The 24,331-nt window shown below is 47.8% G+C and overlaps 1 protein-coding gene and 1 pseudogene across 4 annotated transcripts in view; one reads left to right on the top strand and one right to left on the bottom strand.

Annotated features, from left to right (window-relative positions):
- Window positions 1–1,385: 1,385 nt before the first annotated feature.
- Window positions 1,386–3,299, top strand: LOC118633818 (annotated as a pseudogene).
- A 1,847-nt stretch (window positions 3,300–5,146) lies between these two features.
- The window catches only part of PECAM1 (platelet and endothelial cell adhesion molecule 1), a 64,047-nt gene continuing 44,862 nt past the window's right edge, over window positions 5,147–24,331 (bottom strand). For 3 of the 4 annotated variants that reach the window (XM_036267855.1, XM_036267856.1, XM_036267857.1), the window contains 9 exons: window positions 23,506–23,781; window positions 19,309–19,596; window positions 18,596–18,700; window positions 17,138–17,165; window positions 16,340–16,416; window positions 13,397–13,450; window positions 12,178–12,240; window positions 6,027–6,083; window positions 5,170–5,276 (listed from right to left, as the gene is read on the bottom strand). In XM_036267855.1, the coding sequence (XP_036123748.1) occupies window positions 5,170–5,276; window positions 6,027–6,083; window positions 12,178–12,240; window positions 13,397–13,450; window positions 16,340–16,416; window positions 17,138–17,165; window positions 18,596–18,700; window positions 19,309–19,596; window positions 23,506–23,781 (1,055 nt within the window). Of the gene's footprint in view, window positions 5,277–6,026; window positions 6,084–12,177; window positions 12,241–13,396; window positions 13,451–16,339; window positions 16,417–17,137; window positions 17,166–18,595; window positions 18,701–19,308; window positions 19,597–23,505; window positions 23,782–24,331 lie in introns of all 4 variants that reach the window. The other variant, XM_036267858.1, reaches the window with a different exon arrangement.

Raw genomic sequence — 24,331 nt, 5'->3', positions numbered from 1 at the left:
AAGCAGATGCAGGAAATCAGAATATATCTCCCCTAAATACTCCACTTTGGCATAACGGTTAGTTGGAGCTGGGATCAGAGAATCCAAGGATGCAGAAAGAAGCCATCTGGGAGCTTCTCTGAGTAAAAGCAGACACTTCTGAGACATAAGGGCCTCCGTAAGTGCTCTGTCCCAGGGAAGTTTTGTGGTCACGATGACAAAGGAAAAGTTGGTGCCGAGGTGGACCTCCGCCAACACGCCTGACTCCCCATTAGTGTCCTCCACACATTTACCTTCACATGGCTCACCACCCTGGAACCTTGTCCTTGGTTTTGTCACTTCTCTACAAAGTTATCATTCTTGTGTAACATGCTAAATAAGCCACAGGGCCTAACCACTCCACTCCGTTACTCATCACTGCCGATTTGTCTCTAGTTGATTTGCCTTTGGTCAGCCCCTAACACCAACCCTTTGGAATCCACACTGGGGGTGGCCTTCACCAGCTGCAAAGGGCCTTCAGGGGCAGCCTCGAGTGACTGCAGACTCCAAGGCCTATCCCTGCAGCCCGTCTGGCTCTGGGATGGACCAGTTCTCAGGGACCTGCTTGCTGTGTGATCTTGGGCAAGTGTTTTAAACTCTCTATGCCTCAGTATCCTCATCTGTAAAATGGGATTTACTGTGAGGCTGAAAGAGATCGTGTAACATAGACCACTTAGCACACACACTATGCTCTCAATACACGAGCTTTTGCAGAACCAAAGCAACTGAAAGAGAAATAAATATGCCTGGGACCAGGAGGAAGTAGAAGAGATGTTTTTGCACAGTTATAACCTTGAACCCTGCCTAACCTTTAGCTTTCTGTTACACTAGAAGAATGGAGAGAAGAACAGAGAAAGCCTCTTTATTTACAAATTTACTTTTTGCTAGCTCTGAATATATTGAAAACATAAAATCAAACACTTAAGCCAAAAATTCCCCAGAAAAAGGTTTTTAAAAACTATTCAGTCAGTGTTGAGTACCACAAGGGGCTGAGTTTCTGCTCTAGCTATGAAAATAGCATTAAAAAAAAATTACTTGCCCTGGCCGGTTTGGCTCAGAGATTAGAGCACCAGCCTGCAGACCAGAGAGTCCCGGGTTCAGTGTCCGCTAAGGGCATGTATATCAGTTGCAGTTTGTCCCCGGTCCTGGTTGGGGTTGTGTGGGTGGCAACCAGTCAATGTGTCTCTCTCACGTCGATGTTTCTCTCTCTTCCTCCCTCTCTCCCTCCCCTCTATCTGAAGATAAATGCAAAAATGTCCTCGGGTGAGGATTAAAAAAAAAAAAAAAAATTAAGGCCGTCTTGGATCCACGGGACAAGAAAATTTACATGCCTCCAGCTCTGAGCTTTTCCAACCCCAGAGTAGCAAATGTTGAAAGAAGTTGCCCAGGTGACACACGGCACGCTTGGTGCTTCAAGAAAGAAGTTTGTAGAGGGGTCGACGGTGCCCACCATGATGAAGAGAACGTCCTGCAGCCCATCTTCTCTGTTTCCACATCGCTCAGAGAAAGGTGCTGGCGTCACCATCTGCACCAGGTCAGCTGTCTCAGTGTGGGGCAAGTTTATCTGAACAACAAAGTGCACTAGGCCTTCCAATGAGGGGAGTGGGCAACAATACCCCTCCGTTAAATTGCAGCTCATCACGTGGCACTCAGTTACCGAGCCACGTCACACCAACAACAGGGGTACCAACAATGTCACTCACACACCTCCATCTCCAAGCAGGGGTATTTTGCCTGAATCCTAGGAATATGATGAACCATCCCAAGCTGGTCAGGGCATTGGATTCCTAGCAGGACAAACAGCATGAGCAGTTCAGGGTTAGGAAGCCCCAACAGAAGCTCGCCAAGCATATGTATGCCAAAGCAGCAGCCTCCTCGACAGCCTTGTGCTGTGGACAGTGGGTCTGGATTGGGAATGAGCAGGAATCAGGCATTTGGAATGATTAACTCCTTATCAAGTAACATTTTTAATGGAACAGATGGAAGCGAAAATGGGACCGGATTGGACCTTTCAGATTTCCCAGCATTAGCAGACCGAAACAGAAGGGAAGGAAGTGGTAACTCAGCTCCATTAATAAAGCCCTTGGCTGGAAGAGCTCCTTACGTTGGAATGGTAGCAAAGCCAGCAAATGAACAATCCCAGGACTTCTCAATACACAAAGAAGATTTTCCAGTGTTACCTGTTCCAGCTATAAAGATCCAACATCAAGTAATGATGACAGTAAATCTAATTTGAATACATCTGGCAAGACAACTAACTTCAAGTACAGATGGACCCAAATTCTCTGGAGATAAAAGTTCAACAACACAAAATAATAACCAGCAAAAAAAAAAAAAAAAAAAGGGATCCAGGTGTTACCTGATGGTCGGGTTACTAACATTCTTCAAGGGATGGTGACATCAGTTTGAAATGATTGGCTCGTTAGCATTTACCAGGGCAGCAGAGACAGACGCAGGAATGGAACATCTTGCATTAGGAAGTCACTTAACACATTAGGCCTCAGTCTGAACTCTCCTGAAAATCTCTACCCCAAATTTGCATCACCCCTAGGCATCTTCACCTTGTCAACCTCAAGACATAGACTTCCAAGTTCCTAGGGATAAGCTGCAATACAACGTGGTCGATATGGAGAAGACCTTCTCTTCTATCTCTACTACATGAAAGGAGGAGACATCTAGCTGTAGTAGAGCTTATTTATTTATTTTTATTCCTCACCTGAGGATATTTTTCTATTTATCATTAAATAGAGTGGGAGGGAGGGAGAGAGAGAAACATCAATGTGATAGAGACACATTGACTGGTTGCCTCCCATACAACCCTGACAAGGCCAGGGAGTAACCGCAACCGAGGTACGTGCCCTTGTCCAGAATCGAACCCGAGACACATTGGTCTGCAGGCTGATGCTCTAACTGCTGAGCCAAATTGTCCAGGGCTGCGGTAGAGCTTTTTTTTTGGTACATGCCCCTAGTGGGAACCGAACCCGGGACTCTCTGGCCCACAGGCCGACGCTCCAACCACTGAGCCAAACTGGCCAGGGCGTGGTAGAGCTTTTTAACCGTGACCGGAGATACCACAAAGAAGAACAAGTATGGATTACCAGGGCACCAGGCATGGAGCCAACAATAAAAACCAATACATACGAGAGGGGAACATATTACTTCTTTGACAGTCTTAACTGGAGGAAAGTAGCTAAGGAGTTCCATTTGGAAATGACAAATTAGAAGAACAGCCTCACCTGCCATCCACCTTCAACTACAATCCTGCTCAGCAAGCCTTCTAAAAAAAAAACAAACAAAAAAAAAACGCTTTCGCTCTGGCCAGTTTGCTTCAGCGGTTAAAGTGTTGGCCTGCGGTCCCCAGAGACCCGGGTTTGGTTTCTGCTAAGGGCACGTACCTTGGTTGCAGTTTGTCCCCGGCCCTGGTTGGTCGTGCGGGTGGCAGTCACTCAATGTGTCCCTTTTGAGTTAATGTTTCTCTCTCTCTCTCTCCCTCCCACTCTATCTGAACAAAAAATGGAAAAAAGTCCTCGGGTGAGGATAGAAAAAAAATAATAAAAATTTAAAAAAGAGCCCTGACCGGTTTGGCTCAGCGGTTGGAGCGTTGGCCTGCGGTCCTGAGAGACTCGGGTTCAGTTCCCGCTAAGGGCACGTACCTCGGCTGCAGTTTGTCCCCGGCCCTGGTTGGGTTGTGTGGGTGGCGACCACTCGATGTGTCCCTTTTACGTCAATGTTTCTCTCTCTCTCTCTCCCTCCCACTCTATCTGAACAAAAAATGGAAAAAAAATGTCCTCAGGTGAGGATAAAAAAATAAATTTAAAAAGAGACTTTCCTTTTTTTGGGGTATGGTGATCTCAGCACAATACTCAACATAACTGCAGAACTGATGTGGCCCAGGCACACTAGTTTTACTTCCTTGAGGTTTTGGCAATTGGCTTATGCAAAGGGTCACCATTTGAGGTCCTGCCTTACTAATTATGTGCTGCCCACGAACTCAATTTGTCATTTGTTTTTCTCTAGTTTGAGCAGGGTCTGAATTTTTTCATTATTTTCTTTTTTGCCAGCAGACAGACTTGGGTCTATAAAGACAAGCAAGCACACAGACAGAGGTTGACTGTTTCGTTTCTGAAATGTAAAAAAGAAAACCCACAAAAGACTCAACAAAATTAGACCACAAAATTTGCACTGTTCATTGTAGCACTATTGGTAATAAAATAAATGTGCATGTTTATGCAAAGATCCTTCTCGTATTTCATTTGGAAAAGTGAGCAAGTTCTGCTTCCTTCATTTTACTTTCCCTTCTGTTTTGTTTTTTTAATTTTTTCTTTTCCTTTATTGATTTTAGAGAGAGAAGAAGGAAGAGGGAGAGAGAGATAGAAACATCGATGAGATGGAACATCGATTGGCCGCTTCCTGCAGGCCCCCCACTGGGGATCGGGCCCACAACCTGGGCATGTGCCCTGACCGGGAATCGAACCAGCAACCTCTTGGTGCATGGGTCAACACTCAACCACTGAGCTACACTGGCCGGGCCCCTTCTGTTTTTGAAAGGCAGTTTGACCAAGTTTAATGCAAACGTATCTGACTGTTTAGAAGAAAGGTATTGCTACAATCTCTAAATGGTTTCCGGGATTGTGTTATTACTGAGCGTCATCTTTCCAGAATGAGCAAAACACTGTCCAGTCTTTGTTATGATCTTGTAATAAATGTGTACATTTTTTTAAAATGTGGACATCACATGAATAAAAGTATGTATGTACGAATGTGTCTATATTATATATATGACATCTATTTTGGAAAATGTTTGCCCTGCTGTACCTAATTTTTAGGACTAGGACATTCTGGAACAGCTGGTCAGGGGACTTTGTCTCCCTGTGCACTCAAAGGCCAGATTTTCAGCAGCCGAGGACACCAAGTGAATGTGATGGGACTTAAAGTAAGTGACTGAGACGATTCACTCTGGCTGTTTGAACAGCAGCGTTTCGTAGGAAAAGTAAAAAAATCAATCTTGATTTTCTGACCAAATAAAGGCATCTTCTCTTTGTAATAAACTAGAAAAGCTCTCCTCAAAATAAATTGTAAAAAATTACTTAAGGAGTGTTTCCTATTTCAGATAAAAAGTAGGCTCTTCAGGTAAGACAGTTACCTGACTTCTCAAATGTTGTCAGCATCAGAAACATCTGGGAACTTGTTAGAGTTCAGATTCTGGCGACTGTGACTCTGTGGGTCGGGCGGGGCCGGGGACCATGGCTGCTGCTGGCCTGTGGACCACATGCACGTTAGCTGGGCTTGACCGAGCCTCCCAGCCCTTTTCAATGACTCCCTTTCAAAGAACCCACTCAGCGGTTTGCTGTACAAGCAAGGGACTACTTTCCCCCGGGTCACAACTTATTTTCAGAATGTAAAAGTAATCTCTGTAGATTTCACTTCTGCAGAATGGAATACAATAATTATTCAAAAACTGAGACTGTCGAGAGCCCCTGGTTCCGTGTCTGCCAGGCACCGCGCTCAGTCCGGGGAAAGCTCTTCGCGAGGGAGCGGCGAGGTGGGAGTTGAGCGGGTGTAGGCAGGACCAAAGGGAACCGGAGCAGATCCGTACTCCCTCCCCCAGGTCAGCGTGCTCTCAGGAAGGCCGAAGCCACGGGCTGGCTCCAAAGCACAGCACTGACTTTGTCTGACCATGGGGGGCCCACCGCACCAGGGCCCCCGTGGAGCGGGTGAGGCTCACTGGCTGGCACCTGGGAATAGGCAGGGCTGCCCTGCTCCTCTCCCTGGGTCACCCAGAGCTCTGTCGACAGTCCTGTGAGCACAAAATGGTGTCAGGACACACTCCAGTCCAACTACCCCACAGCTGGGGGCCTGTTTGCCTGGTGAGAGTCAACTCTGTGTGAGAGGTGGCAAGCCTTATTTGATCTCCTTTGCACCTTCTTTTCCCTGCCCACCCAACACCTCGTGGATGATTCTGGGGGCAGTGCCCAGCAGGCTGGGGGAGTCAGGGTCCCCTCACTCACCAGGGATAGTTTTCCGGATTTCACTGTACACTGTCTCGGTGCCCTTCCTTCCCAGACCTGGAAAGGGACCAGTCAAAGGTCAATAGCTGCCTCTGGGCACCAGGTCAACCCATTGCTGAGCAGGAAAAGAGCGGAGGCTCCCCCGGCAAGGCTGCACCCTGATGCCCCACCCCATGAGTGCCATTTCCAGGAGCGCCTGGAGACCTCTCACCACCAAGCCCAGGCCACTTCCCGGCTTTAGAAGATCCTGGTCTAACCAGTGCCACTCAGCCTGCAAGTACGAGGACAACAGATCACCATGGGAACCCTGGACCTGAGGGGCCACTGGTGGAGAGGCCCCCAGCACAGGCTGCAGCCTCCAGCTCAGTGGCCTCCTCGCTGTTTTCCTGTCACTGTATCCCTGGTTCCAGCAGCTCTGACAGCTTGTCCTAGGAGGCCGGGCTGTGGCCTCCCATCACCCGAGGTCTGGGTTACAGCCTGAGCATCGTCTATGACTAAATATTAACTGGGACTGAGAACCACTTCCAGATATAGACAGCTGGGCTCCTGGATTTCACATGCCAACACCTGGCCCTCACCGCAGACACTGACTGAATCTACCGGGGTGGGCCCTAGCTTTGGTATTTTTTAAGCGCTCCCCAGGGGATTCTAATAGGCAGACTGGGCTGAGATCCCCTTGTCTGGACTGTTTTGAAACAGCAGACAAGATGGGCCACCCTGGGTGTGAATTCCACCCAGAGGAGGCATACAGGTTTGGGAGACAAAGAACACCCATTCTACCATCTGCTTGTGCACATGCACATGTACACACACTCCTAGTGAGTCTACATGCAGTGTACACACATAGTCCACACACACAGGATGCACACACAGACATGCACACTCACATACACACACACCACAAACCCTCAGGAAACAGGATGGACCTGGCCACTTCCCTGGCTCCTCTCACTGCACAAAGGATGAGGAAGCCTCCTTGTGGGAAGGCATCTGATGCCATGTGGCCAGATTCTCCCTCTGCACACTGGGAAACGTAGCCCTTCCTGCTGCCAGTCAGTGCCATGTAAGTGTTTCCTTCCTCAGTGGCCAGTGGCGAGGGCACATTCCTGGACTCCAACTACACAAAGATACCCTCACCTCACTATGCTTCAGGGACACCCCCGTCTCTTGCCCCTGATCCTGCACGAACTCCTCCACTGCCTACATGGCCCTTTCTCTTTGCCCCTTTCCTCCTTGTCCTCCAAGCCCCAGGACAAGCTTTGCTCCTGTACTCGGGTGCACACACCCTCACATACTCATCCCTTCCTGTGCCCTGGGCAGTTACATAGGCCCCTGTGCTCTCACAGCACTTTGGGGACACTTGCCCATGATATGCTGACATTATTTGTCCCCACACTGTCTACCCTGGTGGCCCCAGAGCTCCTTCAGGGCAGCACCTGAGATCTTGTGCACCTTCAATCCCGGGCCCTGCACAGCTACCTGGAGGTACCTGTAAAGGTTTGATATGACAGTGAAGACACCAGTCAATGTCCCTGCAAGTGTCTATCTCAGACCCATGACCTTCAGAAAGGTCTTGGCACCATCAGCCCAATCCCTGAGGTTTTCTTTTTTTTTTTTATCCTCACCTGAGGACATTTTTCCATTTTTTGTACAGATAGAGTGGGAGGGAGAGAGGGGAAGAAAGAGAGAGACAGAAACATTGACGTGAAAGGGACACATCGAGTGGCTGCCACCCGCATGACCAACCAGGGCCGGGGACAAACTGCAACCGAGGTACATGCCCTTAGCGGGAACCGAACCCGGGTCTCTCTGGACTGCAGGCCGACGCTCTAACCACTGAGCAAAACCGGCCAGGGCTCCCTGAGGTTTTCGGCTTTAGGATTAAAATCCCGGTCATTCATTATAGACTGAATGATGGTGGTTCTGTGGCAGGACCTGAATGCCAGAAGATAGCCTGGGGGTGGTTCAGATCCCCACAGCTGAACTTGGGGCACTTGAGGTTGCCAAGGCCTTGCAGAAGGCGTCATAGCAACGCCCCTGTCGCATGGAACAGGAGCTGGAACTCAGTAGAGTGGCTGAGATACCTGGCACCTCCTTGATGGGGCATCTGCCTTTCCCTAAGAGGACCGCAGAGATGCCCACACCACTCTCCCTCTGTGACACAGATTTGGGAATGTATAGGGAAGCTCCAGGGATCCCCATATCTGCAGGATCCACCACATCCCCAGAGGACTCTGCTTAACATCAGGCCTGGCAAGTCACTCGTTCAGTATGATCCTAACAGCTGCTATGTGCCGGGCACCACGGAAGAGGAAAAGGTGACCTGGACCTGCTTCGAGCCTTCAGGAGCCCCAGGCTATGGGCGATGGGTGCACAAACAATACTGTAGGACATGTGTCAGGTACACTGGGGTGGCTGCCAGCTCATCCTCCGACCCTGCCCCGCATGGACGTGGAGGAGGGGCAGGAGGAAGGAATGGAGCTGGGGCTTGGTGGCCAAGCCTAGGGCCCTGACACCCTTGGGAACTACACTGTCCCAGGCTCATGAGGGGTGGCCAGTAGACTTCTCTGGTTACCTTGGGGACACTCACACACTCTGGACCCGAAGAGCTGCACTCAACTCCCTTTCTCCTCCTAAGGGCACGTGAGCCTGGGCAGCAGGGTGGCTGCCTCTTCGTGGTGCCCAGCGGTCTGTCCTGTGCCCTCCTGGTTCTGCCCAACTCAGTGGTGGGCAGGAGCTTGGGGCTACCCCTCCCCTTGCTGCTCCCCAGCAGCAGCTGCTGCTAATGACTAAACCAGCCAGCAGGCTGTTCGGCTCAGCTGTCAGAGGTATTTCCAGATGGGGCTTTATTTTGGCTTGTTTTTCTCTGTTAACAGAGAGAGATGGCTTCACCCTCATGGGGTTTTCCCAGCAATTAGTCTCAGAGCAAACACACAGCAAACCGGTGTTTACTGAGTTCCTTCCTGCCCCTCCTCCACCCCCAAGGGACCACTTGGTCAGCCGCCAGCCAGGGTTGGAAGTGGAAACGGTTCCCCCCCAATCCCTTTCTCCACCCCAGCTGTGGAGGAGGGAGGCCTTGAGGACAGGGAACTGGGTTGGCCAAGACCAGGTCAAGTACACTCATCTCTGGCCTTGCACCCACAAAGCCCTTTCTGCCTGGTAACCCCCCACTCCACTCAAGAGAAAGCAAGGGAGCAGCATCACGGCCAGGCCTGCCCTGTCCTCCCCACTGCCCTCAGCCGCCAAAGAGGCTGGGTCCTGAAAACACGTGAGTCCTCTAGGAACTCTCCATTTCCACCCGAATGATCCTCACTCCAGCTCTGCAGAGGCCCCCACAGCAACTCTGTGCAAACTGGGAAAAGGTGACCACTTGGGTGGTTGCACCCCTGACTCATCCTGTCCTATTACTTTGTTTCCCTTCAACACCACCCTCCCCTCTTCAGACACTACTAATTTAACCAGACACTACTAACTCGAAAATATTCCCAAAGGAACCCCCTTCCAAGGCCAAAAGCCTGCTTCCTTCTTCCTCCTTCGGTGTCCTTCCAGCCAAAGCCTTCCAGGCCTCAGGCACAGCCCTCTTATAATTCCACCTCCCCTGTGCCCCTCCCCGACACCCAGTAGCAGAGCAAAGGCTGGGGGTAGAGTCAGAACCTGAGGCTACAGCCCTGTCTTCTTGAGCACTCCATAGGGTGGGGGTCAAGAAGATGGGGTTGGTTTCCAGCACATTCAACATCTTTGGGCAGCCCTGGCCTCTTGTCATGTGCCTCTTTTCTTCTACACCAGAAGCCCTCTGAAGAGGAAGTGAGCTGCTACTCAGGGACCAAGCCCACGATGCCCAGTGATGGAGGGGCTCAGGCTGGACCAGGGAAGGCTGCAGGGAGCCCTCCACCATCGTCTGCCACAGCCCACCCAAACTCGGTTCTGAGCACAAGACCCCTGTGCTGCCTCCTCTTGGGCATCTGGAACTTAACCCAAGTGAGTGACTTGTCATCACAGCACGTTCCTCCCAGTCTCAGACATCACGACCATCCACGCAGTAATTTTGTCTCCCTCATTCTGGCTGTGAAATTTTACATCCAGTGCTGTGATTTGTCTCCAAAATATATCTGGAATCCATCCCCCCCTGTCTACTGACCAGTCTTGTATCCCCCACCCCCACTGCCACCCCACCCCTCACATCTGACCTCATCAGCCACAAGTGTTGCTTTTTTTTTTTTTTAATCCTTGCCCAAGGACATTTTTCCATTTTTTGTTCAGATAGAGTGGGAGGGAGAGAGAGAGAGAACCATCAATGTGAAAGGGACACATCGAGTGGCTGCTACCCACACAACCCAACCAGGGCCGGGGACAAACTGCAACCGAGGTACATGCCCTTAGCGGGAACCGAACCCAGGTCTCTCTGGACCGCAGGCCAAAGCTCTAACCGCTGAGCCAAACTGGCCAGGGCCCACAGGGGTTACTTTTTAAAGAAGGAAGTTGGAACATGCCACTTCCCTGCCTAAAGGCTTCCAAATCCACTGAGACTAGAATGCAGAGAACCCTCTCCTGTCCTCCCAGTTCCACCTGCCTCCTCCTCCCCAGACACACGAGTCTCCTTTCAGATCCTTACATGAGCAAAGCTCTGGGCCACCTCACATTGCCCTTCCCATTTCCTGGGTCCTTCCTCCTCTGAGTGGGGTCAACTTCTTTGTGCCCTTCAGGCTGCAGCTCAAATGTCACCCCTCAAACCGGCCTCCAGGGGCCACCCAAGCCGGAATAGACGTCACCGTCCATACCTTCTCATTGCACCCACTTCCCTTCTGTTTGAGCACTTGCTCAACCTGATAGGACTTATTCTTTGGCTCCGTGTTTGCTGGGCTCCCTCAGAGGCTCCACCTCGGTGGGAGGTACCTTTGCTGCTGGTCCATCAGGGCCCTTAATTTATTAACTCAACAAGTGGATTATTTTATGATGAAATAAAGAGGAAGAGAACTTCAGGTCTGCCATGCCCCCACCCCTCCCAGGTCCAGTCCTGACTTAGAAGTGGGATGTGCAGACGGGCCACCCGGGGGATGGTGCAGCTCACAGCCTAGGGGCTGGATGGCCCGCCTTCCCTGGAGGTTCTCTGCACATGCCTGCTGACCTGGTACCCAGAATCTAAGCAAGGAAGAAGGAAAAAACCCAAAACTCCTCCCAGATCCTAGAGCAAGAGGTGCTGAGAATGTCACCACCCCATGGCTCTGGCTAATGCTATGCAGGTTTGGTCTAGAAAACAGCCCCAGGCCTGCCTGGCCTCAGCCTCAGCCTCAGCAGGAAGGGAGATGCAGAGAGCTGCCCAGCGGCGTTTGCTGTGGACCCGCCCACTCTGAGCCCATCTCCCCAGCATAGAGCCGGGCCAGGGCACCCCAGAGAGAACAGTGCACATAAAAACAAAGCCTGAAGATAAAGCTGGAGCCACTGTTTACACAGGAAAGGAATCTGTGCTTTCAAAAGGCTTTACCCAAAAGTCCCTTTAAGTAGCAAAGCCCCCACTACCTTCAAACATGCATTTCATTTACACAAGCTCCGTCTACACGCAACTTTTGAAGGAAGATGCTGGGTTTGGGCAAGGGGGTGTACGTCTGGAAGAAAGCTCAAACGCGGCAGTGAGGCTGATCTCCAAAAGTCTCTCAAAAAACACACTTCTTGGGCCCTGGCCGGTTTGGCTCAATGGTTAGAGCGTCAACCTGTGGTCTGGAGAGACCCGGGTTCTGTTCCCGCTAAGGGTGTGTACCTCGGTTGCAGTTTGTCCCCGGCCCAGGTTGGGTCGTGTGGGTGGCAACCACTTGATGTGTCCCTTTCACATCGATGTTTCTCTCTCTCTCTCTCCCTCCCACTCCATCTGAACAAAATATCGAAAAATGTGGCACTTAGTAACTGCTCAAAAAAATGTATCCTTTATTAGTAGTATGATAAATAATAATTAATGAAATTTTACACCTCAAAGCCTGGGCAGGGGTCACTGCTCCTACCTTAGGCATGTCCAGCAGGTCTGTCTACTGACCACCTCCCTTCTGAGTGACTGAAGGGGAGTAGACTCTTGTCCCTGGATCACTGCCCAGCTCACCCTGTGCGTCTACCCCCAAGGAGACAGCAAAGCATGGGGATTGATTCGAGTGATGGCATTTACCTTCATGAGGCTCAAGTGAGTTCACTTCCACTTCTGTGTACTCCACGTCCAAGGTCAGAGGCTCTGCTCAAAGGAAACAGAGACCTCGCAGTTAGGCAGAATCCCCTTGGGGCGTCCTCAGCCCACATGAGAGATTTCACTTAAATGATGAAGGTATTCCGTATTTTGAGGCCAAGCCAACACAGGTGTGACTCCGTTCACAGGTTAACCCGGCACACCCGGGACCGCGGTGCACCCTTCTGCCTGGCTCCCTGTTATTTCTGCGGTGGGAGGGTTAGTAAAAACTCAGTAGATACAGAAAAGGCAAGGATCAGCCACAGGCACAGAAAGCTGTCTCCAAGATGGAAAGGATCTCACGAAATGGGGAACGACAGGGTACCCCTAGCCTACCAAAGCTCTGGGACAAGATGTGTACACACAGAAAAGCAAGTTAATGAAAGCGGTCAGGGTGCCACGGTGAAATCTAGCAAATTACTTTGTCTTCAGCTCAATATAACAGTACGGTTTTGAAAGGAATTTTGAAAAATGATGTAGCCCAACCCTCCTGAGCTTCAGGCAGAAACAAGCAATCTGTTGTTAACTGTCTTGAAAGATAAGCAGCAGCGCTATTTTACTTTATTTTTTAGAGTGTAGTTTTTGTTTTGATGAAATATTGAGTAGGTGCAAAATATTTGTAAGTTACAGAAACAATAGCAATTCAGTAGATAACTTCATGCTGTACCATCACCCTTTTTAAGAAGAACATTTTTATTTCCTTTGAAATACCCTGCGTGCTTCTCCCCAACCCCAGCCCCTTAACACTCTTCTCCCAGCTTCACTGAGATAGAATTGAAATATAACATGTGTAAGTTCACGATGTCCAACCTGATGATTTGCAGTGATGCTATTTGAAAACAAATGAAAAAACCTCCTCCTCTACTCTCCAAGAGAAAGGAGATTCTCTTACCTTATTCAGTAATTCATTCTGATTTAGGAAGTTCCTTTTTTTAGTCTAACCCAGCTCTTTCCTACTGGAATTTAGGCCACTTTCCCATTAAGGACGCTAGATCGTGCTTTTGGAGAAAGCAACCAGCCTCCTGCATTTACTTATCAGCTGCTGACAGGGTTGTTAAGAGAGGTGGGGAAATACCCACAGGTGTTAACAGTTTTAGTTCTTTTCCAAGGGGTCTTTTTTAATGTAAAGGTTTCTAGTTTTTTTAAAACTAAATTATATAATTACCTTTATTTTCATTTATTGGTTTTGTTGCATGGTTTCCAATATCGTCATTGTAACCTAGTTTGAAAAATAACAATTAGGATGGGTGGCTATGGAAATTCTAGTTTTCTATATATAACTCCCTCACCACCACCACCCACACACAGCAGTGTTGCTGGGTCCCCCCTGGTCTTCCGATGGCTCCGTCCAACCCACTATGTGGTTTCTTTCTGATACAGTGGGGTGGCCACCATCCCTCAAGCCACACTTCTACTTGCGAATGGTTCAAGATTCTGAATTGTTCCCTTTAAGCAAGTTCATTAGAAATTAAACTTAACTGCAGCAGAAGGGAGCTCTGTAACACAACGTGAAGGACTAGGAAATGAACCTTCTCCAGCTGGAGAAGTGGATCCATGAGAACTCGGTTTATAAGGCAGTGCCCCCAGGCTGCCTCCTCAGTAGGCAAACACATTTTTTTTTAATCCCCACCCGAGTATATTTTTTCTATTTATCTCAGATAGAGTGGAGGGGGAGGAGGGGAGAGAGAGAGAAACATCGATGTGAGAGTGACACATAGACTGGTTGCCTCCCGCACGACCCCGACCAGGGCCAGGGACGAACCACAACTGAGGTCCCTGCCCTTGACTGGAATTGAACCTGAGACTATTTGGCCCGCAGGCCAATGGTCTAACCGCTGAGCCAAACTGGCCAGGGCACAAATTTTTAACCTTTTTAATCAAGTTGTTCTTTACTAAAGGCAATTCTTCTGAATGTTATAAATAAATAGTGTTTCTGGAGAATACCTGGTTTTTCATTATGTATTTGAACTAATTGCTATTGTGATCACTAACATACATTTTTAAACTGAAATAGTCCATGGAGAGACAACATAAGAATTAAACCATTTTTTTGCATCTTGGGCATTTGGGGGAATATTCTATTTTAACATGTCTATATCAGTATTTCATTTAACATCTCTGTATTTATGTATAAAGAATATAAATAGCCAACAGAACCCATCTTATACCCCCAAAAAAGGTATTTTCTCTATAACATTGGATTCCTTTTTGCTAAATAGTCACTGAATTTTTCTGAATGTAGTTTCTTAAATGATTTATTTGCTCTTTTGTCTTTATTGGAGCAGTACTTTTGTTACTACAAATGTTTTATTTCACTTTTTTTTTTTTTTTATCCTCACCCGAGGATATTTTTCCATTTTTTTGTACAGATAGAGTGGGAGGGAGAGAGAGGAAGAAACATCGACGTGAAGGGACACATCGAGTGGCTGCCACCCGCACGACCAACCAGGGCCGGGGACAAACTGCAACCGAGGCACGTGCCCTTAGCGGGAACCGAACCCGGGTCTCTCCAGACCGCAGGCCGACGCTCTAACCGCCGAGCCAAACTGGCCAGGGCTTATTTCACTTTTTAAAGGTTTATGATTTATTACTATAAGAATTGCTGAATTCTTAAAACATATCTCTCAGGCATGCCCTATTAAAGGTGTATCCTGAAATGTTCTTATTTATATATTTATTTATTTTTGTTCTTTTCTTCTTCTTTTTTTCTTTTGGTATGTTTTATTTGTTTTGTTTTATTTTTCCTCTTTTTTAATTTTCTTTTTATTCTCTTAGTGCTTATTTACTTATTATTTGCTTTTCTTCTGAAATTTTCTAATTTTGTGTAATACTGTTGGTGAATTAGAAAAGAACACGGCCCTGGCCGGTTTGGCTCAGCGGTTAGAGCATCGGCCTGCGGTCTGGAGAGACCTGGGTTCAGTTCCCGCTAGGGGCACGTACTTCAGTTGCAGTTTGTCCCCGGCCCTGGTTGGTTGTGTGGATGGCAGCCACTCGATGTGTCCCTTTCACATCGATGTTTCTCTCTTTCTCTCTGTTCCTCTCTCTCCCTCCCACTCTATCTGTGCAAAAAATGGAAAAATGTCCTCGGGTGAGGATTTAAAAAAAAAAAAAAAGAACAGAACATGGCTGTTCTATTCCCAAACCTATTGATAAGGAAAGAAAATGGCTCTAAATTTGGCCCAGGACAAGGCTCTCTGTGTGATGTAATTATAGGCCCCTCTCGAACAATTTTCTTTTAGACTTTAATGGGATTAATAACTCCTGGGACCTAGCCGGTGTGGCTCAGTGGTTGAGCATCAACCCTTACACCAAGGGGTCGCCAGTTCAATTTCCAGTCAGGACACATGCCCTGGTTGTGGGCCCAATCCCCAGTGGGGGGTATGCAGGAGGCGGCCAATCGATGTTCTCTCTCATTGATGTTTCTGCCTCTCCCTCTCCCTTCCTCTCTCTAAAATCAATAATAAAAAAATAAAGAGGAAGAGGAGGAGGAGGAGGAGGAGGAGAAAGAGGAAGAGGAGGAGAAAGAGGAAGAGGAGGAGGAAGAAGAAGAAGAAAAAAGAACACCTGGGATTGGCTAACTCAAGCTTGCAATAAGGCTCAAAACCAGGTGGTCCCCTATTGTTCCATTATTTTTAAAAATGTTTTTACTAACAGAGAAATATTCAAGTTGGTTTCCTGTTGTGCCAAGTTTAAAATGAAAATGTCTGTGCTTGTAATAAATGATTCCGTCTGAGAGATGTTTTATCGCTGCTTTCATTTGCTATCTGGTCTCTCTTACCAAGGGAGGGGAATTACACATAGGCAATGTTCAAAGTCTCTGAGGATGACCCAGATGGGTATCCACAGCACTGTAATTACTGCCCACCTTTCATTCCTCAGGATGTTTAGAAGGTGGTAAGATTAGAGTAAAATGTTCTACTCTTTTCCTTATGTTTTTGTTTTGCTTATCAGCTCACCACCCAATGGCTGATTAGATTAAGTGTTCCTGCTGGTGGGGCGTCCCCAGGAACCTGAACCCCACACCTGCAGGTTCCGATTCTAAGAGGGATAACCCAGTGGGTGGCAAGTTGGCAAAATCTCTGAGCAATTGCAGGAAACATGACTGTACCGTAAGGTCTGTTGGCTTCAGGACTAGAATCTGACAGCACTTTCTCGTTGTTGGAGGTCAGAAGCGGCACTGCTGGCCTTAAAATGAAATTTGAAAAGGAAAAAAACATGCAATGGTTTTTTGGCTCTCACATCAAACCAACACAATAATCAAGGAAAGATCATGAGAAAAGCAGGAAGAGAAGTGAAGGCAGATTTCACTTTCTCATTTGGAAAACAAACGTTATCTTTCAGTTGTAAGATTATTTAACAAATATGATTGCTGTTAAAATAAGTGTCGGGGCCAAAGGGCATGTAAACCACAGGAGTCCTTTCCCAGGTGGATCCCAACCCCCAGGAACTCATTCTGCACTACACAAGCCATTGTTCACATGCTTTTGTTCTCTTAAAAGGATCTTTTTTCTTTTGTCCATCTGCTTTTGGATTTCAAGAACAGTAAAAAGACTACAGCCACTGCTTTTTAGGCCCACTCTACTTTGCCAAGTACATAGATTTTTAAAATTCTATCTACTACCATTATAATTTTATAAGGGGATTTCACAAGAAACAGTGTAGGAAGGACATGACGTCAGGATAAAGCCATTTCTTCCCATGAAAGGACAGTTGGCAGTCTTCCACTTCGAGAGACACACACACACACACACACACACACACACACACACACCCCTACCCTACTCACACCCTTTTTATTCTGAGTTTCCCAAGAATCACGGAAAACTTCCTCATGACCAGACTCCCTACAGACAAGTGTATCCACACCCACAGTGCAGCTACCTCTCTTCCGAGGACACACACTGACCTGGACATCTCCACGGGCATCTGCTTGGCTTTGAAAGAGAAAGAGAAAAACCAAAGTCAATAAAAAGTGCCCGTGTCTGTAATAGACACAAACACTCATTTCAACCACATTGGACTTTCTTGAAGATTGGCTACCCATAAAAAGAGAAAAGAAAGCCAAATATATTTCTGCTTTCAAAAAAAAAAAAAGAAAGAAAGAAAAAATAATAAACAAAGTAGATCTTCTCTTGGTATTATTCTGAAAGATTTTCACACCATTTCATCCAGGACTCTGACATGTTGTTTTGTTTGCCAGGAGTTGTTTTCTTTAATGGAATGTGATAAGAGATGACTACAATGATACAGGGACCAGGTTAGCCAGATAAAAAGGCAACTATCTCTTCCATTCAAGACTATTCCAAAGAGTAAAGGCAGCCCTGGCTGGTTTGGCTCAGCGGTTAGAGCGTTGACCTGCGGTCCGGAGAGACCCGGGTTCGGTTCCCGCTAGGGGCATGTACTTCGGTTGCAGTTTGTCCCCGGCCCTGGTTGGTTGTGCGGGTGGCAGCCACTCGATGTGTCCCTTCATGTCGATGTTTCTCTCTCTCTCTCCCTTCCTCTCTCTCCCTCCCACTCTATCTGTACAAAAAATGGAAAAATATCCTCAGGTGAGGATAAAAAAAAAAAAAAAAAAAAAAAAACAAAGAGTAAAGGCTAAATCAACCCCCATGCTTTGAGTCCCAAGCTGGCCTGAGACCAAGTCTGTCTTCTAACCTTGACTGTTTTGCAATGACCCAGTTACCTTAGGAAGGGGTTTGTTCTGGAGCCTGTCTTCTCAGAGGAATTTCCTATTCTAGAAAAAAAACCAGGGCCCCTCCTTATCTCATCTGGCCCTACCCATCCCAAGCAGCAGCACTAGGGCCCCAACAGAAACTGCCTTATCCCACAAAAATCCTGGCAGAATGTCCTGGTGCTGGGCCGTCTTCCTTGAGTCCAGGCTAACTGGCTGCGATTCCAGAGAGTCCATGGGTGGTCCTGGCTGCCCTTCCATGTGCGGCTAACCTCAAGCGCAGGGTAGCAATCCAGGCACAACAGGCAGATTAAATGGGGGGCATTCGGTGTATGCGGGTGTGCACTCACACTCCACTCTACCAACTGTACGACTAAGCGTGGCCAAATCCACAGAAACGGCTTCTTCTGACCGCACATAGATGGAACTTTCCCCCAATTTTACCTTTCTGGGTTGCCCAACTAGGAAAACAACCACATTCATTCTTGCCTAGCTCCATCTACACTCACCAAAACCAAGATCTTGGGTTACCAAGGTGACACCCCAAGGAGGAAAACAACTGTCCTCAGTTACTTCTCCTTAGCTCCTGCTGGGGCAGAGCACAGCCCCCCATAAAGCTGAGGTCCCTCACATCCATGGCCAGATTCCTGGCTAGGGCAACCAATCAGAATGCAGTGAAGGAAGTGTGCTCACCCTTGACTTTCTTCCGAAAATAGTATCTGGCCCCAAGTGCCAAGAGGGCAATTACTCCGATGACAACCACTGCAATAAGTCCTATCTTCCATGGGGCAAGAAAGACTGCAAATAAGAAAAATTAAAATAGAGGGTTGTTGTTGTTTTTTCTCTGCCAGCAAGAAACAATAGCAGGCTCAAGCAACAAATAAGACTGACTTTTAGTTCCTGCAACCACATCTTACACTGAGCATCCATCTCTGAGGGATTCTGTGTTCATAGCTGGTATAGAAATGGCTGTTCTTGCCAGAGTCAGCCAGGGTCTTACAGGACTCAAGGACTGATATGGACGCTTTTCTGGGTCTGTTTGGGCCTCCTCCTTCCCTAGGAAGCCACCCTCTCTATTCACACAGGTGGGCTCCTCTGACCATCTCTGTTCTGCACGACCCAATCCCCGTGGCCACAGGTGGCTCATGGGGGTAGATGTTTGACCCAAGATGGGTCATTTGCTATCTCTCCACCAAGAATTTGGAATTACAACTGTGTGAAATACTTTCAATTCCTTATAATAACTGATTCCTCTTTTATATTTAATTTGAGTGTTCTTGTCACCGGGGACCAAAGAGCCTGAAGGACGTTGGTCTCTTAGCCCTCAGGAATAAACACTGAACCCCACCCGTTTCCTCTTACACGTGGTGAGCTCTCTGATGTCGCACTGTCCAGACGCGCCTCACCTTTGACTGTCAGTGTGTTGCTTTTGGGGACGTTTGGGGCAGGGTTGGCTCTGTTGGAGGCCGTACAGTAATACTCGCCCTCCTGTTCCACGCTAGCTTGTGTCTTGTACCAAAAGGCCTGGGTGTCATTCGAAGTGATTTTATAAAAAGGCTTGACTTCCTTTTCTCTGAAAAACTTGTAGGTGATTGGACCAGATGCTTTGTTCACGAAGCATCGAAGCACAATTTCTTTTCCAGACTCCACCATCTTATTACTCAAGATAGAGAGCTTGACCTCTATCACCGGAGCTGAAAAGCAGGAAAAGGATTAGCACTGAGAAAAGATGGGGTGGGGTGTGGCGGAGGTAGCACCTGACACAGCCACTGCCCATGGCCAGCCTCCACCTTTACCATGACTCAGACTTAGATTTATCGGTCCTCTTATCCCAAATTCTTCAGTTTTTCCCCTACTTAGCCCAGCAGGGTAGCAACGGATGCCTCTTGTCCTCATGTGTTGATTAAACACAGATGCTAGGGACACCCATCTTCACTTACCACCTCAAGTATTACTGACCACTCAGCTTGACTAGACCTATTAACTTATGTGTTCTGTGGAGGTCTGTTCTGTGTGAGTCTGAGTGCACACCCATGTGTGCACGTGTGTGTATATGTGTGTGTGTGTGATTTCTCTGCTTACAAAGATACATGGCATTTCCAGATCTTATGAAGAAGTAACTTAAACTCATGACCTTCCTGTTTTTCTCCTTTTTCCTTTTTGAATGGTCTAAACCTATTGCTTTCACATTCTCACTTCCCACTTTCTTGTTACTCCTGACATCTGACTTCCATCCCTCTGCTTCTGAAACTGGACTCTACCTCTGGCTTTGAAGAAACTCCAATGGTCACCTGATCCCCTGACTAGCTCATCTCTGAGTCCGTAGTGATTAAATCCAGTGGTGGATGTTCCTCCAGTCTCCCCATCCTTGGCCTCCCTCCAGCTCTCAGCTGTCACCCAGCCCTTCCTTTAGAACACTGCTTCCCCTGGGTTCTTGTGATGCCTCACAACCCAGATTCTCACCTGCCGCTCCCTCTTTATTCACCAGTTTTTCTTCCTTTTGCCTCTTAAATAGGGACTCTGCAAAATTCAGTCCTGTTTTCCCTCTCCATCCTCCTTTAGTGATTTCACCTACATCATCGCTTCTCGGTACATTTAATACATAAACACACAGCGTTTAATGCCTAAATACATAGCTCTAGTCCAGATTGCTCCTCTGAATTGCAAGTCTTGATTTCTACCGGGAAGCCTGCCAGCCTCTCATTCCCAGCAGGTCCAAGCAGAACATATCTTCCTCCTATATCCCCTTTCCCTGGTTCCATGTTCAACCACCAAAATGTTGATCCTAAATGGTCTTCCCATGTAGACCTTCCTATTAGTGTGAGAATGGGCTGGTCAGTAGACTAGCATCTGGCTTATAAATCAACCTCTTGAGTGTAGTGGGTGGCCAGACCATGGGGCTGCTGGTCCAAGGAAAGGGAGCCCCAGGCCTAGGATGAGAAGGTAAAGGTCAACCACAAGGGCAGACTTTTGAAGCATGTGGCCTGACATGACAGCCTCTTTCCTTGTGAAGCACAAGGGGCCAGTGGCAAGCTGGGATCAGGAGCTAGACTGCCTTGCCTCAATTCCCAGCCCCACTGCCTACCAGCTGCTTGTCTGAAGCCTTATTTGCCTCATCACAAAACAAGGGTAATATTATTATGGGTCTTACATGGCTACTTTAAGTATTAATGGGAATAATTTGCTAAAATACTTCACACAGGGCTGGACACATGATCAAGGCTCAGCAAATGTTAGCCACTACCATGGACCCGGTTTAAACCAACAGTTTCACAAAGGCTCCTACATTAGCTTCTTAAGGATAGATAAGGTCTGAAGTCACTACTCCTAACTGACAGAGACACCGGCTTAATCTTCCAAGACCCCATTCTCATCATGTCTGCCTGCCCTCCTCTGGCTCTCCACTGCACACAGGACACGCTCCCAGCCCCCAAGACTGGCGTTTGATTGCTGCCCTTCACAGTTGGGGTCAGGCACTTTTCCAGTCTGTATCCATGCTTCTCCATTTCAAACCTGTTTCCAGCCACCTGCTCTGAACTAGTCCCTGGAGATTTTGCTCACGTAGTTGACTAGACTGGTGGGCCATCTCCAGCCCTCTCTGCCCACACATGGTCAAGCCCTGGCTCCTCACCCAGCTCTTCCCACTCAGACCAGGTGATATCTTCATGCCCTAAATTCCTATCTCCATCACTGTAAGGACATTTCATGCAACAATAATGTGTTGCCTAATAACGTTTCTCTATGCTTATTGGCACTGTTATTCAAATATTCATGTATACCCAACTAGCTTCCCACTATTTTATCAGGCAATCCTGTGTTTCTTGTTATATTATTGAAAACAAAGACATTTTGTTATTGTTGTTATCCTCACCCAAGGATATTTTCCCACTGATTTCTAGAGAGAGTGGAAAGGAGGGGGAGAGAGAGAGAGAGAAAGAGAGAGAGAGACAGAAAGAGAAAGAAGCATCAATGTAAGAGAGATACATCAATTGGTTGCCTCCTGCACGACCCCGATCAGGGTTGGGGTACAACCCAGATATGCACCCTTGACTGGGAATCGAACCTACAATTCCTCAGTCCTCAGGCTGAGGCTCTAACCACCGAGCAAACCAGCTAGGGCAAGATTATGTCTTTTTTAACATGCCCTATAGTATTAGGTGCTTAATGTATATTGATGTTAATTTGAAAAGTATGGCTACTCTTAGACTATATATTAATGGTAGCAGGAACTTCTGTCAAGATGTCCACATGGCCCTGGCCAGTTTGGCTCAGCGGTTAGAGCGTCGGCCTGCGGTACGGAGAGACCCGGGTTTGGTTCCCGCTAAGGGCACGTACTTCGGTTGCAGTTTGTCCCCGGCCCTGGTTGGTCGTGCGGGTAGCAGCCACTCGATGTGTCCCTTCACGTCGATGTTTCTCTCTCTCTCCCTTCCTCTCTCTCCCTCCCACTCTATCTGTACAAAAAATGGAAAAATATCCTCGGGTGAGGATAAAAAAAAAAAAAGATGTCCACATGGCACATGTAGATAAAAGTTATTAAACAAGAAGAAAGAGGAGGAAGAGAAGGAAGGCTTATATGCTTTTATTTTTAATACTTTTTCTTTATTGATTTTAGAGAGAGAGGAAGGAAGAGGGAGAGAGAGAGAGAAACATCGATGAGAGAGAACATCGACTGGCTGCCTCCTGCATGCCCCCCACTGGGAATTGGGCCCACAACCTGGGCATGTGCCCCGACGGGGAATCAAACCGGGGACCTCTTGGTGCATGGGTTGACACTCAACCACTGAGCCACACCGGCTGGATGGCTTATATGCTTTTTATAACAGGATGCAGACTATCTCAGAGATGCAGGCGATGGCACTCCTGAGGCCTCTGAGAGACACAGATAGAGGTTCAAGGGAAAACATCCACCCAGGACAATGGGTAGGAGAGTCCAGGCAATTGTCAGCAAGTCCCGTGACGACAGCCTGCAGCACTAATTGCTGCAGGTTCTGCATGTGACAGCCCGACAAGAGTCAACCGTAGAGACGAGCTCTGGTCAACAGTTCTGGGAGGGCTGGCAGTTCACCTAGAAAGGAGCAAATGCTAAGAGCGCCCTAAAGCACAACTTTAGAGTTTCCTGAAGTCAGACACTTCACTCTTTCCTATATCTTAGCACTTCACCTGAAAGGCTCTGAAAAGAGAGGACACTGGCCACACCAATTGTTCCTACATATTTTCCAGCCCCATTGACCTGGGTCTGGGTCCTGCTTTGCTCCATGTTATGTTTATGGACTTGGCATAAGTACCACCCACTTCCCTTGTCCACACCATCCCTGGGCAATCCCAAACCTTTGAAAATGGGAACTAAAGCCCCAATCCCACATGATTTCCTCTTCTTTTTAAAAAAATCTTCACCCGAGGATATATTTAGAAAGAGGAAAGGAGAGAGAGAGAGAGAGAGAGAGAGAGATATCAGTGTGAGAGAGAAGCATAGATCGGTTGCCTCCTGCATGCACCCAACCAGGGGTCAAACCCACAACCAAGATGTACAGGATGATGCTCCAACCAACTGAGCCACCCAGCCAGGGCCCGACAGGATTTCTTCTCCTAACACAGCAACTTACCTATCACCTTGACCATCAGAGGTTCGCTGGTCATTTCGGAGTTGGAATGGCAATTACTCGCGTTGCACCGGTACTCCGTGTCTTCTGTGGGGTTATCTTTGAATACCGCGGGCTCATTTGAGTCTACCATGCGACTCTCCAAAATGTCAGTTGCTTTTAAAAGGTGATAAGAAATAGGCGAGGTTCCATTTATGGATTGGCAACTGACTTCTATGGTCTGTCCTTTTATCACCTCGAACGTGGAGTCATAAAAAATCCTGGGCTTGGAGAGCATTTCTAGAATGACACAGAGAGAAACCATCTGAAGCAAAACATCCCACCCAAGGGGTTCTTTCTCTAAACTCTGGGTTTCACTTTATGTCATTACTGTACTTTTAAAAGCCTGCCTGCACTATTTACAATAGCTAAGATCTGGAAACAGCCCAAGTGTCCATCAGTAGACGAATGAATAAAAAAGCCATGGTAGCCCTGGCCGGTTTGGCTCAGCAGTTAGAGCGTCGGCCTGCAGTCCAGAGAGACCCGGGTTCGGTTCCCGCTAAGGGCATGTACCTCGGTTGCAGTTTGTCCCTGGCCCTGGTTGGTCGTGCGGGTGGCAGCCACTCGATGTGTCCCTTTCACATCGATGTTTCTCTCTCTCTCTCTCCCTCCTGCTCTATCTGAACAAAGAATGAAAAGGTGTCCTCGGGTGAGGATAAAAAAAAAAAAAAAGCCATGGTACATATACACAATGGAGTACTATGCAGCTGTAAGAAAGAAAGATCTCTTATCTCTTGAGATGACATGGGGGGACCAGGAAAGTATTATCCTAAGTGAAACAAGCCAAGCA

The sequence above is a fragment of the Molossus molossus genome, unplaced genomic scaffold, assembly GCF_014108415.1.
Source record: "Molossus molossus isolate mMolMol1 unplaced genomic scaffold, mMolMol1.p scaffold_m16_p_19, whole genome shotgun sequence".
Classification (NCBI taxonomy): Eukaryota; Metazoa; Chordata; class Mammalia; order Chiroptera; family Molossidae; genus Molossus; species Molossus molossus.
This window is presented reverse-complemented; position numbering and strand designations above follow the sequence as displayed.